This window comes from Oncorhynchus kisutch, linkage group LG18 (assembly GCF_002021735.2).
Source record: "Oncorhynchus kisutch isolate 150728-3 linkage group LG18, Okis_V2, whole genome shotgun sequence".
NCBI lineage: Eukaryota > Metazoa > Chordata > Actinopteri > Salmoniformes > Salmonidae > Oncorhynchus > Oncorhynchus kisutch.
In genome coordinates this window covers 17,883,842-17,898,206 of record NC_034191.2, presented here as the reverse complement: position 1 = coordinate 17,898,206, position 14,365 = coordinate 17,883,842, and the positions used below count along the sequence as shown (strand labels likewise).

The window sequence follows — 14,365 nt, the reverse complement described above, 5'->3', positions numbered from 1 at the left end:
CACACACTGACACACACACACACACACACTGACACACACACACACACACACACTGACACACACACACACACTGAAACAAGCGCGCACACTGAAACACGCGCGCACACTGAAACACGCGCGCACACTGAAACACGCGCGCACACTGAAACACGCGCGCACACTGAAACACGCGCGCACACTGAAACACGCGCGCACACTGAAACACGCGCGCACACTGAAACACGCGCGCACACTGAAACACGCGCGCACACTGAAACACGCGCACACGCACACTAAAACACGCACACACGCACACACGCACACTAAAACACGCACACACGCACACTAAAACACGCACACACGCACACTAAAACACGCACACACACACTAAAACACGCACACACACACACTAAAACACGCACACACACACACTGAAACACGCACACACACACACTGAAACACGCACACACACACACTGAAACACACACACACACACACACACACACACACTGAAACACACACACACACACACACTGAAACACACACACTGAAACACACACACGTGCACACTGAAGCACACACACTGAAACACACACACGTGCACACTGAAGCACACACACTGAAACACACACACGTGCACACTGAAGCACACACACTGAAACACACACACGTGCACACTGAAGCACACACACTGAAACACACACACGTGCACACTGAAGCACACACACTGAAACACACACACGTGCACACTGAAACACACACACACTGAAAAACACACAAACACAAACTAAAACATGCATGACCATGCTCATACTCACTTGCACATTAAGGGAGGTTTTAAAGTAGTTCCATAGCTTCCCTGAATACACACATAATAATATTTGATTGAATAATGAAAGTTTGATATTAAGGTTATTGTTATGATATGACTATTGTGATTTATTGTTATTATTGTTCTGATTAACATGATTGTATTAGCTATTATACACAATATTCTCACTTAGTTTAAAACAGTGAGTTCATCAGATTTTAAGAAAATAGATTTTTCTATTTCCCATCAATAATTATATTGTTTGATGTACATTACAGAAAAGGTTATGTGGATCAATGTATTGACCAATTTATGTGTAGAAGGCAAAGGAATGTTAAAATACCTGTGTCCAAAAAAAGTCGCAAGCCACCTTCTTTTTTTTTCTGTTGAAACCTTTAAAAATCACTGAATATACGTGTTTACTATTGGCATATTATAGGTGGTGCTGTATTATTGAATATTGACCTGTAATCCATGTTTGTTTAATTTCTAGAAACATACCATCATGTAACACTGTAGCATTATGTTGTCTTGTGTCCCGAAATAAAAGGAAATGGATGAATTGTATTTTTCCATAAATAAAACAATGGTAACCACATTCTGTCTGCTTTCTCAATAATGTGTGTATTCTAGTGATCTGATTTGCTGGTCTGGTGAGTTTCAAACAGCTGTGGTACAGTATTGGTGAGGAGAGACAGGAGGCTGCTTGGTAGCGAGGCTGACTTGATGCATTTGGAAAGTATTCAGACCCCTGGACTTTTTCCACATTTTGTTACATTACAGCTTTATTCTAAAATTGATTAAACTTTTTAGAATTTAATCTATCTACACACAATACTCCACAATGACAAACTAAAAACAGTTTTTTTTTAAAATTTAGAATAAAAAAACAAACCTGAAATATCACATTTACTTAATAAGTATTCAGACCTTTTACTCAGTACTTTGTTGAAGCACCTTTGGCAGTGATTAGAGCCTCGGGTCATCTAGAATATGACACTTCAAGTTTGGCACACCTGTATTTGGAGAGTCTCCCATTGCTCTCTGCAGATCCTCTCAAGCTCTGTCAGGTTGGATGGGGAGCGTCGCTGCACAGCTATTTTCAGGTCTCTCCAGAGATGTTTGATCGGGTTCAAGTCCGAGCTCTGCCTGGGTCACTCAAGGACATTCAGAGAATTGTCCTGAAGCCACTCCTGCGTTGTCTTGACTGTGTGCTTAGGTTCGTTGTCCTGTTGGAAGGTGAACATTTGTCCCCAGTCTGATATACTGAGTACTCTGGAGCAGGTTTTCATCAAGGATCTCTCGGTAATTTGCGAGTGTCTGAGTGTCTTTTAGGAGCCTTTTGGCAAACTCCAAGTGGATTGTCATGTGCCTTTAGCTGAGAAGTGGCTTCCATCTGACTACTTTCCCATAAAGGCCTAATTGGTGGAGTGCTGCAGAGAAGGTTGTCATTCTGGAAGGTTTTCCCATCTCCACAGAGGAACTCTGGAGCTCTGTTAGAGTAACCATCAGGTTCTTGGTCACCTCCCTGACCAAGGCCCTTCTCCCCAGATTGCTCAGTTTGGCCGGGCGGCCAGCTCCAGGAAGAGTCTTGGTGGTTCCAAACATTCTTCCATTTAAGAAGGATGGAGGCCACTGTGTTCTTGGGGATCTTCCATGCTACAGAAATGTTTTGGTACCCTTCCCCAGATCTGTGCCTCGACACAATTCTGTCTCGGGGCTCTACCTACAATTCCTTTGACCTCATGGCTTGTTTTTGTTCTGACATGCACTGTCAACTGTGGGACCTTATATAGACAGGCCTTTTACAACTCATGTCCAATCAATTGAATTTACCACAGGTGGACTCCAATAAAGTTTTAGAAACATCTCAAGGATGGTCATAAGTTCATTTTTCGAGTCTCATAGCAAAGTGTCTGAATACTTATGTAAATCAGGTATTTCTGTTTCTTAAAATAAATGTGCAAACATTTTGAAAAACCTGTTTTCACTTTGTCGTTATGAGGTATTGTGTGTAGATCGAGAATGTTTGTTTTATTTAATCCTTTTTAGAATAAGGCTGTAATGCAAAAACATTTGGAAAAAGTCAAGGGGTCTGAATACTTCCCGAATGCACTGTACTAACAGGAGGCAGCATGGTAGCGAGGCTGACTTGGTGTCGTACCGTACACACCCAGCTGTAATACCAAGGTCATACAGCATTACATTTTGTAGCCAATTGCCATCCACATTCAACATGTATATAACATGGTGTTATTGTGAGAGAACCTGTGAAATGAAGTATGAGAAAGTATGAACAAGTAATGTTTCTCCATTTGAATTGTTCAGAAAATATTATTTTATTTCATGTAATGTACACTGTACAAGCCATTGGAACATGTATTATGTTACAATAAGATTTTATCTCTGAAAATCAGGGCTTCCCATAACATTATTTCCATTTTCTTTCTAATCTTTGTGTTTTGCTGTTGACTCATGCATACATGCATGATGTAATAGTGATTTTCGTCTTTACATAAATTCAAAGGGAAAATGTAAAGATGATCTACTGACATCGTTCTCCAAACCTTTAACCTATCACTAAAGTGCTCAATCTAAAGTCATAGCATTTTACATATTGAACATGTGTAATCATTGTATAACAAATTATTACATTTAATCTTTGGCTAATATTTGGTGTAAATAGGCACACTGATTTCAGTGAAGACTTTTTTATAAACATTTAAGGCAGTAATCTAATACATTTTCAGTTAAATCAACTGATATTTTCTAATGCATGACTGAAATTTCTGACAGTTCAATATTATATACCTCAGTTTAAAATGATTGAAGACATTGAGTTGTCACCTTTCAAAGTAGGCTCCTCTAGACTACAGAGGCTGTGTTTACACAGACAGTCAAATTCTGATATATATACTGTACCAGTCAAAAGATTGGACACACTTAGTCATTCAAGGGTTTGAATTCTATATTGTAGAATAATAGTGAAGACATCAAAACTATGAAATAACACATATGGAATCGTGTAGTAACCAAAAAAGTGTTAAACAAATCAAAATATATTTTACATTTGAGATTCTTCAAAGTAGCCACCCTTTGCCTTGATGAAAGCTTTGCACACTCAAATCAAATCAAACTCAAATCGAAAATAAAAAAAATTCACTATTATTTTACAATGTAGAAAATTGTAAAAATAAAGAAATACCATTGAATGTGTAGGTGTGTCCAAACTTGTATGTGTGTCCAAAATATATATATACTTTATCACAAGTTGGGATTTTGTCCAACCAGATAAGCTCGTTTGCCAATAATTGGACAAATTATCAGATTTGGGCTGCCTGTGTAAATGCAGCCAGAGTGTATTCCATAGCAGCACGGTGTTATTGATTGTGGAATAGCATCCTTCATGACAGTGAATGTGCCTGTTGGTTCTAGAGATCACAGGTAACTAGAACATGCTCTACAATTTAGTGATCTTCAATCGACTGGATAAATGCCCTTTGATATGGATGGTTGCTTAACCAGGTAGCAGAGCCATAGAAACCTGTCCCTCCCATGTTGCCCCTAACCCACAATTTTCCGCCCCTATCTCTATCCCTGTGTTACTATGCAGCACCAATTAAACGTTTGGACACACCTACCCATTGAAGGGTTTTTCTTAATTTCTTACACATTTCTACATTGTAGAACAACAGGGAAGAACTGAAAACTATGAAATAACACATATGGATCATGTTGTCACCAAAAAGGTGTTTAAACAAATCAAAATACATTTTATATTTTAAATTATTCAAAGTACCCACCCTTTGCATTGATGACAGCTTTTCACATTCTTGGCATTCTCTCAACCAGCTTCACTTGGAATGCTTTTCAGACTGTCTTGAAGGAGTTCCCATACAGGCTGAGCACTTTGTTGGCTGCTTTTCCTTCAGTCTGCTGTCCAACTCATCCCAAACCATCTCAATTGGGTTGAGGTCGGGTGATTGTGGAAGGCAGGTCATCTGATGCACCACTCCATCACTCTCCTTCTTAGTCAAATATCCTTTACACAGGCTGGAGGTGTGTTGGGTCATTGTCCTGTTGAAAAACAAATGACAGTCCCACTAAGCGCAAACCAGATGGGATGGCGTATGGCTGCAGAATGCTGTTGTAGCCATGCTAGTTAAGTGTGCCTTGAATTCTAAATGAATCTCAGACACTGTCACCAGCAAAGCACCTCCACATCATCACACCTCACATGCGATGATCATCCTTCACCTGCATCTCACAAAGACACGGCGGTTGGAACCAAAAATCTGAAATTTGGACAGATTTCCACCGGTCTAATGTCCATTGATCGTATTTCTTGGCCCAAGCATGTCTCTTCTTATTATTGGTGTCCTTTAGTAGTGGCTTCTTTGCAGCAATTCGACCATGAAGGCCTGATTCACGCAGTCTCCTCTCAACAGTTGATCTGGAGATGTGTCTGTTACTTGAACTCTGTGAAGCATTTATTTGTGCTGCAAATTCTGAGGCTGGTAACTCTAATGAACGTATTCTCTGCAGCAGAGGTAACTCTGTGTCTTCCTTTCCTGTGGCGGTCCTCATGAGAGCCAGTTTCATCATATCGCTTGATGGTTTTTGCGACTGCACTTGAAACCTTCACAGTTCTTGACATTTTCAGAGTTGACTTGTCTTAAAGTAATGATGCACTGTCATTTCTCTTTGCCAAGACTGTTCAACGCTGTCATCAAGGCAAAAGGTGGCTACTTTGAAGAATCTCAAATATAAAATATATTTTTTAACACTTTTTTGATTACAACTTGATTCCATGTGTTATTTCATAGTTTTGATATTTTCACTATTAATCTACAATATAGAAAATAGTACAAATAAAGAAAAACCCTTGAATGAGTAGGTGTGCCCAACCTTTTGACTGGTACTATATTAAATATAGATATTCTAAACCCCGGAACCCACCCATCCCACGATGCTCTCTGTCCCTTACTCCTCTCACCTATTACCCTCTTCCCCTTCTCCCATACCCCATTCTCCCTTTCTTCCTGCCCATCCTTCCCTTCCACCCTCCTCCTTCCCCACCCTTACTCCATCCTGTCACTCCCATCCCCGTTGATTTGCACCACACACTCCTTGTCCAGAGGCTCATTGCAGTGGGCAATGCCAAAGTGCTGACTGCTCACCTGGTACCTGCCTTGCTTGTCCAACCCCACAGCGGGCACAAAGCGCCGCTCAAACTGGATCTCCTGGCGCAGGTAGGACGTCCTCTTCTGGCAGGCGTCGCCCGTGCCCTCCTGGGAGGCGGAGAGAAACACCACTAGCTCAAAATGGCTGGCGCTGCCCTCACGCAGGGCCGGGTAAAGGGGGCTGTGGCGGTCCAGGACGTGGTAGAAGGTGAGGGGGAAGATGAAGAAGGGGCAGGGGCGTGGGCCCAGCCGGTCCAGCTGGAAGTCCAGGTTGGTCTGGTGCAGGACTTGGTCGTCTCTCTGTTCGTACAGCACGGCACTGACCTCCACGTCCACCAGGGGGCGTCGCAGAAGGTTGGTGGCCCGGAACATGAGGCAGGGCTGGCCCTGGTGCTGACCTACCACCGCCTGGGGGCTGAACTGAATGGCCCCCGCACGCTTCTGGGGACGGGCGATCTTAGCCACAAACGCACCTGAGAGTGGGGAAGGGAGAGAGAGAAAATGTAGATATCAGTAGTTTTCCTCAGAAATATGTATGTTGTGTTGTTTTTTTTATCTCAAGAGACCCAGGTGAGACAAAGATTGAGTATTAACAAGAAATTAAAATAATAGAGTAAGAAAAAAAAATCCAAGATGAAGAACATCAAACAGCTGTACCCTCAGGACAACAACAACCTGAGAAATAGAAGTGCTCCTCTCCATTAGAAAGTACCTGTGATGAAAGCTTCCAGCATGAGCCCCAGCAGCATCTGAACTGCCAGCAGGGCTATAGCACTGGGACAGTCCCCACTGGGGAACATGGTGCCGTACCCTATGGTCAGCTGGGTCTCCAGGGAGAAGGAGAAGGCTGCGGTGAAGCTGGTGATGTATTTGACACACACTACGTGTCCCTCTGGAGGAGCGTCGTGGTCCTCCACCGCCAGGTCTCCATTGAGGTGGGCCAGTAGGTACCACAGGCAGGCGAACAGCAGCCAGTGGGCCACAAAGGAGGTGCAGAAGGCCAATAGGACCCAGCGCCAGCGCAGGCACACCACTGCCCCCCACAGGTCCTGCAGGGGAGAGCCAGGGTGTATATACCCATTCAATTATTGCTGGTTTCCCAGACAGAGATAAAGCCTGATCCTGGTCTTATAATCAAGTTCAATGGATATTCTCAATTGAGAGTTTAAATTCAAGGCTAGTCTTAATCTATGTCTTCAAAACTGTCCCATAGAGTGTCTGTGTGTAACCTTTTATGTTAAGTTTACATTTCCGTTTAGTCAGCAGCACCTCTTCAACTATTGTGTGTGTGTCAACTCATTTATTTTACCTGTAGGGCTAGCAGCCAGGCAGAGGCAGATGCCCAGGAGGGCCACAGGCCAGGGGAGGGAGGGGAGGACCGCAGGGCGCAGTGACCGTCCTTGGTCACTAGGCGCTGGCAAGACAGGTAGGATGATGTGGACAACAGGAGAGGGGAGGAGGAGACCTTGTTCCCGTCCAGGACATTGGTTGTTTTGGTCGTCATGGTTACAGGGAGGTGAGGGGTCGAGGGCAGGCGAGTGGGCAGGTCAGGATGAAGGTATCTGGAAACAAGGACAATCATGCCAAGAATCATAGAAGACCGTTTATTATAACTTTGTAAACATGGACAACTTTGACTTTACAAATCCACTTTGACATTGTTATGTAGTTAGTTATGTACATAGGGGGACAGACAGAGAGAGACAGAAACTTCCAGAAACGTCTAGAATGTTGTTGCAGGTGATTAGAGATGTGCTCAGTGGGGTATCTGTCAGTGGAACACAGCGACATGCAGAGCAGGAATGTGGTGAGTTTAATCTAGGAGGAACAGACTCAGTAACAATCACTACAGTACCAGACTGGGACTTCTCTCTCCCATCTGTTCTCTAGTCTTGTTCAGCAACATGTTAGAATGCTTTATGGATGATCACTGTGATAAATAACACACACCCTCCTCATGTACTGACTGTAGACTATATGATGGGACGTTTTTACAGTGTGATGATGTTTGAGGTATATATGAAAATATATATCATTCTGTGTGGATTAAATATTTTTTTATGAACCCATGAAGTCTCTTGTTTGCATTGTGTATGTACAGTATTTGCTAGCTGCAAGAGATGAGCTGAGAAAACATTGCACATAAATTTTACAAACAATTATTTTAAGTGCTGTATCTAACTCACATCATGGACCAGAATGACTTATAGGGATGCATGGCTAAAAATCGCTCCTGTTTATAACTTTAGCCTGTAAATTGTGCACCATATACTGTCTGTAAGTATAAATGGAATATACAGCTAACAAAGTTATTCTGTTGAATCAAACACACTTCAATAAATGTAATTGTCAAAAGCTGTGCAATGTTTGTACAGCTAACGAAGTAGAAAATCAGCTGGGAAATTGTGTTGTTGTTCTTTTCTGTGTATTAGACGCATACAATTACACTCGGTAGTAAAAATGAGCCCTGAGCCTTGACTACACACGAGGGCAGTCACAAATGTCGTGGGAATCTCACTGGAGTAACTCTATGTTTCTAAGGGGTTTTATTCATCAACATTTTCATTGGGGAATATTGAGGCACTTATGTTGGCTAATTAAATTACAGATTCGTTACAGTCAGAACCAGTGGTGGAAAAAGTACCCATTTGTCATACTTGAGTAAAAGTAAAGGTACCTTCATAGAAAAATACTCAAGTAAAAGTCTAAAAGTATTTGGTTTTAAATATACTTAAATGTCAAAAGTAAATGTAATTGCTAAAATATAATATTTTCCAATTCCTTATATAAGGCAAAGCAGGGAAAGCCAGGGGCTCCAATCATTTATAAATTAAACGTGTGTTTAGTGAGTCTTCCAGATAGGGATCACCAGGGATGTTCTCTTAATAAGTGAGTGAATTAGACCATTTCGCTGTCCTGCTAAGCATTCAAAATGTAATGACTACTTTTGGGTGTCAGGGAAAATGTATGGAGTAAAATGTACATCATTTTCTTTCGGAATGTAGTGAAGTAAAAGTAAAAGTTGTCAAAAATATAAAGATAAGTACAGATAGAAAAAAAATGACTTAAGTGGTACTTTCAAGTACTTTACACCACTGGTCAGAAATAATCACTGACACGGGCTAACAAGTCAGGCTGCAGCGGCTTGCTGCTAGCTACCACTTCTGTTCTCTAGGCCAAGCATGGGACTGTTATTACAGAAACAATATAGGGTAATGGGTAAGCATGGCTATGTGTTAGTGCAGTAAGAAGTGCTTCATTGTCCTGAGGTGGGGGGATGCCAGCTTGAGAGAGGCCATCAGAGAGGCCGTCACATGAGGGGCATGCGGCGTGCAGGGGAGGCAAAAACACACACACACAGTGGTTACAAATCGCCAATGTCCCCCACAGTCTGTTGGGCCTGGCGGCCATTTTCTCCTCAGTATGTGTGTGAGATAGTGGCGGCTATTAGATGATGCTAACAACAGCACTCTTTCTGTGGGCTCTCTCTGTGGATGGATGAGGAGGCTCAGTGGCTGCTGGGATAGTTTGAGGTTGTTGTTTGGGGTTGTTGGTTGGAGATAGCTTGGCTACATTGCTCCCTAAGCTATAGCTTAGTTTAGCCAACAATGATACAATCATCAGAGGGCCATCTATCACTGCGAAGTGCGGTGCAGGAGAGTTTGCCATTTTCCAGCGGATACGTTAATTGTAGATAATACATTACCAGCATGTTATTGAGTGTTTGTCTTAGGTGCCAAAGTTTAAGGGGGTATAGGTATATGTAGGAGGAGGCTGTTTTACTTGTCCTCTGATGTATCCCTCCACTAGCCTACACTGGTGTTGATTACCGCATCTTACATATGTTGAAGTTTAATATTACAACCTGTCCACCTCTGTTTCATAACCACAGAGAAAGCATTTACAGGATTGATCTATAATATAACTGAGTCTATAACTGTTTAGCTCCAGATGGTTAACAGGGTCTCCCTTTAACATCCAGCTTTACCCCCATCCCCATAGAGATCCAATGGGAACCTCCACCTGGAGCTAAACAGTTATAGACTCAGTTATATTATAGATACATCCTGTAAATGCTTTCTCTGTAGTTATGAAACAGAGTAAGACAGGTTGTGCAAGTTGACCTCCCTTTGTCCTACTTAGGCCTATATCTAACGTGTTAAAAATGAAAAGAAACACCCATTTTGTTACTTCAAGCTGGAAAAAGTTGACCTGTTATTTGACTTCTTCAGTCTAGGGTCTCTAAGGGTACAAGCTGTGTTTATGTATTCATTTACATGTACATGATTGACAGTAGACACAGTCTTGGTTAAGTTTTGCTGGCATGCGTGATTTGGCTGGTCAATTTCTTGCACATTGTTCAATAATGTTGCACAAACTCAATCTTGCAATTTGAATTTGAAAGTCTAACTTTTTGGGGACAGATTTGACAGCTTTTTCTGTTGTGATGCACCATAGTTTCATCTCTCTGTCTCCCTCTCTGTCTCTAACGCTGTGTCACTCTCTGTCTCGCTGTCTGACTCTCTCTCTGTATCCCTCTCTGTCTCTCTGTCTGTCTCTCTCTTTGTCTCTCTGTCTGTCTCTCTTTCTGTCTCTCCCTGTCGCTCACTCTGTCTCTCTATCAATGTCTCTCTCTCTCTGACTCTTTCTCTCTCTGTCTCCCTCTCTGTTTGTCTATGTCTCCCTCTCTGTCTCCCTGTCTTTCTCCCTCTCTGTCTCTCTGTCTCCCTCTCCCTCTCTCTCAATCTGTCTCTCTATCGATGTCTGTCTCTCTCTCGGCCGCTGTGTCTCTTTCCCTGTCTCTTTGTCTCTCTCACACACAGTCTCGTATCACCCTCTCTCTCTTCCTCTCAGTGGCCTGGGTTGTCTGACTCTCAGTCCATCCGTAAGGTTACTCACCGTAGTATAGCACCAGGGCCAGCGATCACCCGTCTGATGGTGCCCTTTTCACCCGAGCGCTGATCCGAGGGCGGGCAGGAGGCGAGGCCAGGGGCGGGAAAACCACCAAATCCGTGGGATGAGAAGATGGGGGGTAAATCCCGAGGTATTCCCAAGGTAAAGGAAGGAAAAGATAGTGTCACCCCAGGAACTCTTCGGCGTGGGAGCCGGACTGAGCCCAACGCTCTGCTCTTCCGATCTGCAGCTCCGGCTCTCTGCCGAGGATGATTCGATTGGTCACATTACTCTGCATGTGGCCAATTAGTGTTCCCGGAAGGCGAGAGAGGGAGGAGAATAACCCAAAGAACAACACCTTGTCACAGTTCATTGACAGAGCCAGTTGTAGCTCCTCTGAGTCCTGTGGTTGGTAGGAGTAAATTAGTATAGGAATGATGATGAGAGAGAGGCTCTGGAGGGGGAGTGTGACAACAGGGTGTCTTTGTGTGTGTGTGTGTGTGTGTGTGTGTGTGTGTGTGTGTGTGTGTGTGTGTGTGTGTGAGAGAGAGAGAGAGAGAGAGAGAGAGAGAGAGAGAGAGAGAGAGAGAGAGAGAGAGAGAGAGAGAGAGAGAGAGAGAGAGAAAGCGAAAGAGAAAGAGAAAGAGAGAGAAAGAGAGGGAAGGGGTGGAGAGAGAGAGAGGGAGAGAAGGATTGATTGTTCCATTGCAAAATCTACCTTCACATTACTATCTACCCTCACTCTTTAATAAAGTCTTTCTGTTGCTGAAGTGTTGCAGAAGTTCAAAGTTCAAAGAAAGAGACTTGGCAAAATGGGTGGGGCTTTATCTTGCCTGGTTGGCCTTGTCCGGGGGTATCGTCGGACGGAGTCATAGTGTCCCCGGAACCTCCCTGTCTCAGCCTCCAGTATCTATGCTGCAATAGTCTATGTGCTCGGGGCTAGGGTCAATCTGTCCTATCTGGTGTAATTCTCCTGTCCTATCTGATGTAATTCTCTTGTGTGAACTCTCCCCCCCCCCCCTCTCTCAGGGGCTTTATTGCATGGGAAACATATGTTTACATTGACAAAGCAAGTGAAGTAGATAATAAACAAAAGTGAAATAAACTAAAATGAACAGTAAACTCCTGGAAAACTCCTAGAAGTTCCAAAATAATAAAGACATTTCAAATGTCATATTTTGTCTATATACAGTGTTGTAACGATGTGCACATAGTTAAAGTACAAAAGGGAAAATAAATAGATATGGGAGTTTATCAAAATTTGGTTTGTTTTCAAATTCTTTGTGGATCTGTGTAATCTGAGGGAAATATGTGTCTCTAATATGTTCATACATTTGGCAGGAGGTCAGGAAGTCCAGCTCAGTTTCCACCTCATTTTGTGGGCAGTGTGCACATAGCCTGTTTACTCTTGAGAGCCAGGTCTGCCCTCGGCGGCCTTTCTCAATAGCAAGGCTATGCTCACTGAGTCTGTACATAGTCAAAGCTGTACATTGTCAAAGTTTGGGTCAGTCACAGTGATAGGGCCAAGTAGCATTCTGGTTTTCTTGTGTTCTCTGTTTTCTTGTCAATAATTATCTTTTTGTTTTCTCATGATTTGGTTGGGTCTAATTGTGTTGGTGTCCTGGGGCTCTGTAGTGTGTGTTTGTGTTTGTGAACAGAGCCTCTGAACCAGCTTGCTTAGGGGACTCTTCTCCAGGTTAATCTCTCTGTAGTTGATGGCTTTGTTATGGAAGGTTTGGAAATCGCTTCCTTTTAGGTGGTTGTAGAATTGAACGTCTCTTTCTGGATATTGATAAATAGCGGGTAACTGCCTAATTCTGCTCTGCATGCATTATTTGGTGTTTTATGTTGTACACAGAGGATATTTTTTCAGAATTATGCATGCAGTCTCATTTAGTGAATTCTTGGTTGGTGAGTGGACCCCAGAGCTTACAACCATGAAGAGCAATGGGTTCTATAACTGATTCAAGTATTTGAAGATCCTAATTGGTATGTGGAATATTTTTAAGGGGTGTGTTGGTGCCAATTTCACCTCATTCTACCCCTTCAACCAGGGTGGTAGTTGCAAATTTGCCTCTGTTTATTACGGATGATCAAATCAGGAAAGAGATGAGTAATTTCAGTAAGTTTGCTAGCAGATGCTGTTAAGCACGTTGTTTCAGGCAAGTGTTCATGTTTCTGAATAACAATGAGCAACAGCTAAATGTTCATTTTAAAGTGAGGCATGGGGAGGGGCTCTATGCAGGGTTTGCCATCACAGATAGTCTACGGTGTTTTGAGTGTGGGGATTTGGGGCATAAAAGCTTTGCGTGACCACATAAAGACCGTAGACAAGGTGAGGGTACAGGGGTCAGTGGGGGAAATTGAGGTCAACGTGCAGGGGGACAATGAAATGCAGGCAGCAGAGGCTGGGCCTAGTCATGCCAGTGATGGTGGTGTACATGAGGCTGAGCTTAGTCAGGCTAGAGATGGTGGCATAGCTGAGGCTGGGCATAGTCATGCTATGGATGGTGGTGTAGATGAGGCTGGGTCTAGTCAGGTTATGCTAGTGGATGAGGAGAGTATAGTGGGGAAGTGTAAGAGACTGGCACCATGGAACCTTTGCCTGGTGCTGGGGGGAGGCCCTGACCAGAGAGGAAGGGCAGGTGGTCAGGATGGGAGATGGAGATGAGGAGGAGGAAAGTCAGTCTGAGGAAGAGGATGATGCGGAGGCCTATTTTTCAGCCTCCTCTTCATTGGGTCTGGAGCTGACAAGCAGAGGGGACAAGCAGAGGGGTCAAAGTATACGGTGAGGGAACTGACAAGGTTCCTGAATGAGACCAAGAGGAAAAAAGTACATTTTGAGGCTTTTGTTTCTGATCCGTGCTATTATCTTCCCGAATAAACTCTTAAAGACCTAGTAATATTTTACATCAATAGCAATCAATATTAATCGTCACCTTACTTCAGTCTCATCTGAAAGTTGTAAATTCTTGGTTATCTTCACGAACCCTGGCTAACAAGTTGAATCAGCAATACAAAATTGGGTTTAATTCTTTATTTAGTAAATACCTAACTAATCAAACAGAATTACATATACACAGAATGAATCATACCTTGATTACAAATGATGTCATAAAGGAAAACGTCCCTAGCGGACGGAGCAGATATGACAGCTGGTTACACAAAGGAAAATGGGTTGGGTTTGACTGAAAGGGCGGGAAGACTGAGGAACAAAGGGAGAAGCTGTGCTATCATAAATACAATATTCTATGCATTCTAAATTACCGCCCATTTGGAAAAGGAAAATGCAATAAATATTTACTCTGAGCTGCGCTTCAATAGGTTGGTGGTAGATGGAAGGCCATGTTGCGCAACAGAGTCCTTGTCCTTTGAAGAGTGTCTCTGGTGGTGAATGGGAAATGTTGTAGTGTCGTCGTTGGGTGGTAGGCGGGATACTCTGTCTGTCCTTTCCTAACCCACGTTTTTAGCTGCTGTTGCTAACTCAATGGCTATGATG

General features: G+C 43.1%; 1 protein-coding gene across 1 annotated transcript; it reads right to left on the bottom strand.

Annotated features, from left to right (window-relative positions):
• Positions 1–3,104: 3,104 nt before the first annotated feature.
• On the bottom strand, positions 3,105–11,155 carry LOC109909262 (inward rectifier potassium channel 13). Its single transcript, XM_020508325.2, has 4 exons — positions 10,873–11,155; positions 7,283–7,535; positions 6,686–7,022; positions 3,105–6,446 (listed from the first exon to the last, which is right to left on the bottom strand). The coding sequence occupies exons 2-4, from the start codon at positions 7,475–7,477 to the stop codon at positions 5,872–5,874; spliced, it is 1,107 nt and encodes a 368-aa protein (XP_020363914.1). The 5' UTR covers positions 7,478–7,535; positions 10,873–11,155; the 3' UTR covers positions 3,105–5,871.
• Between the last annotated feature and the right edge of the window lie 3,210 nt (positions 11,156–14,365).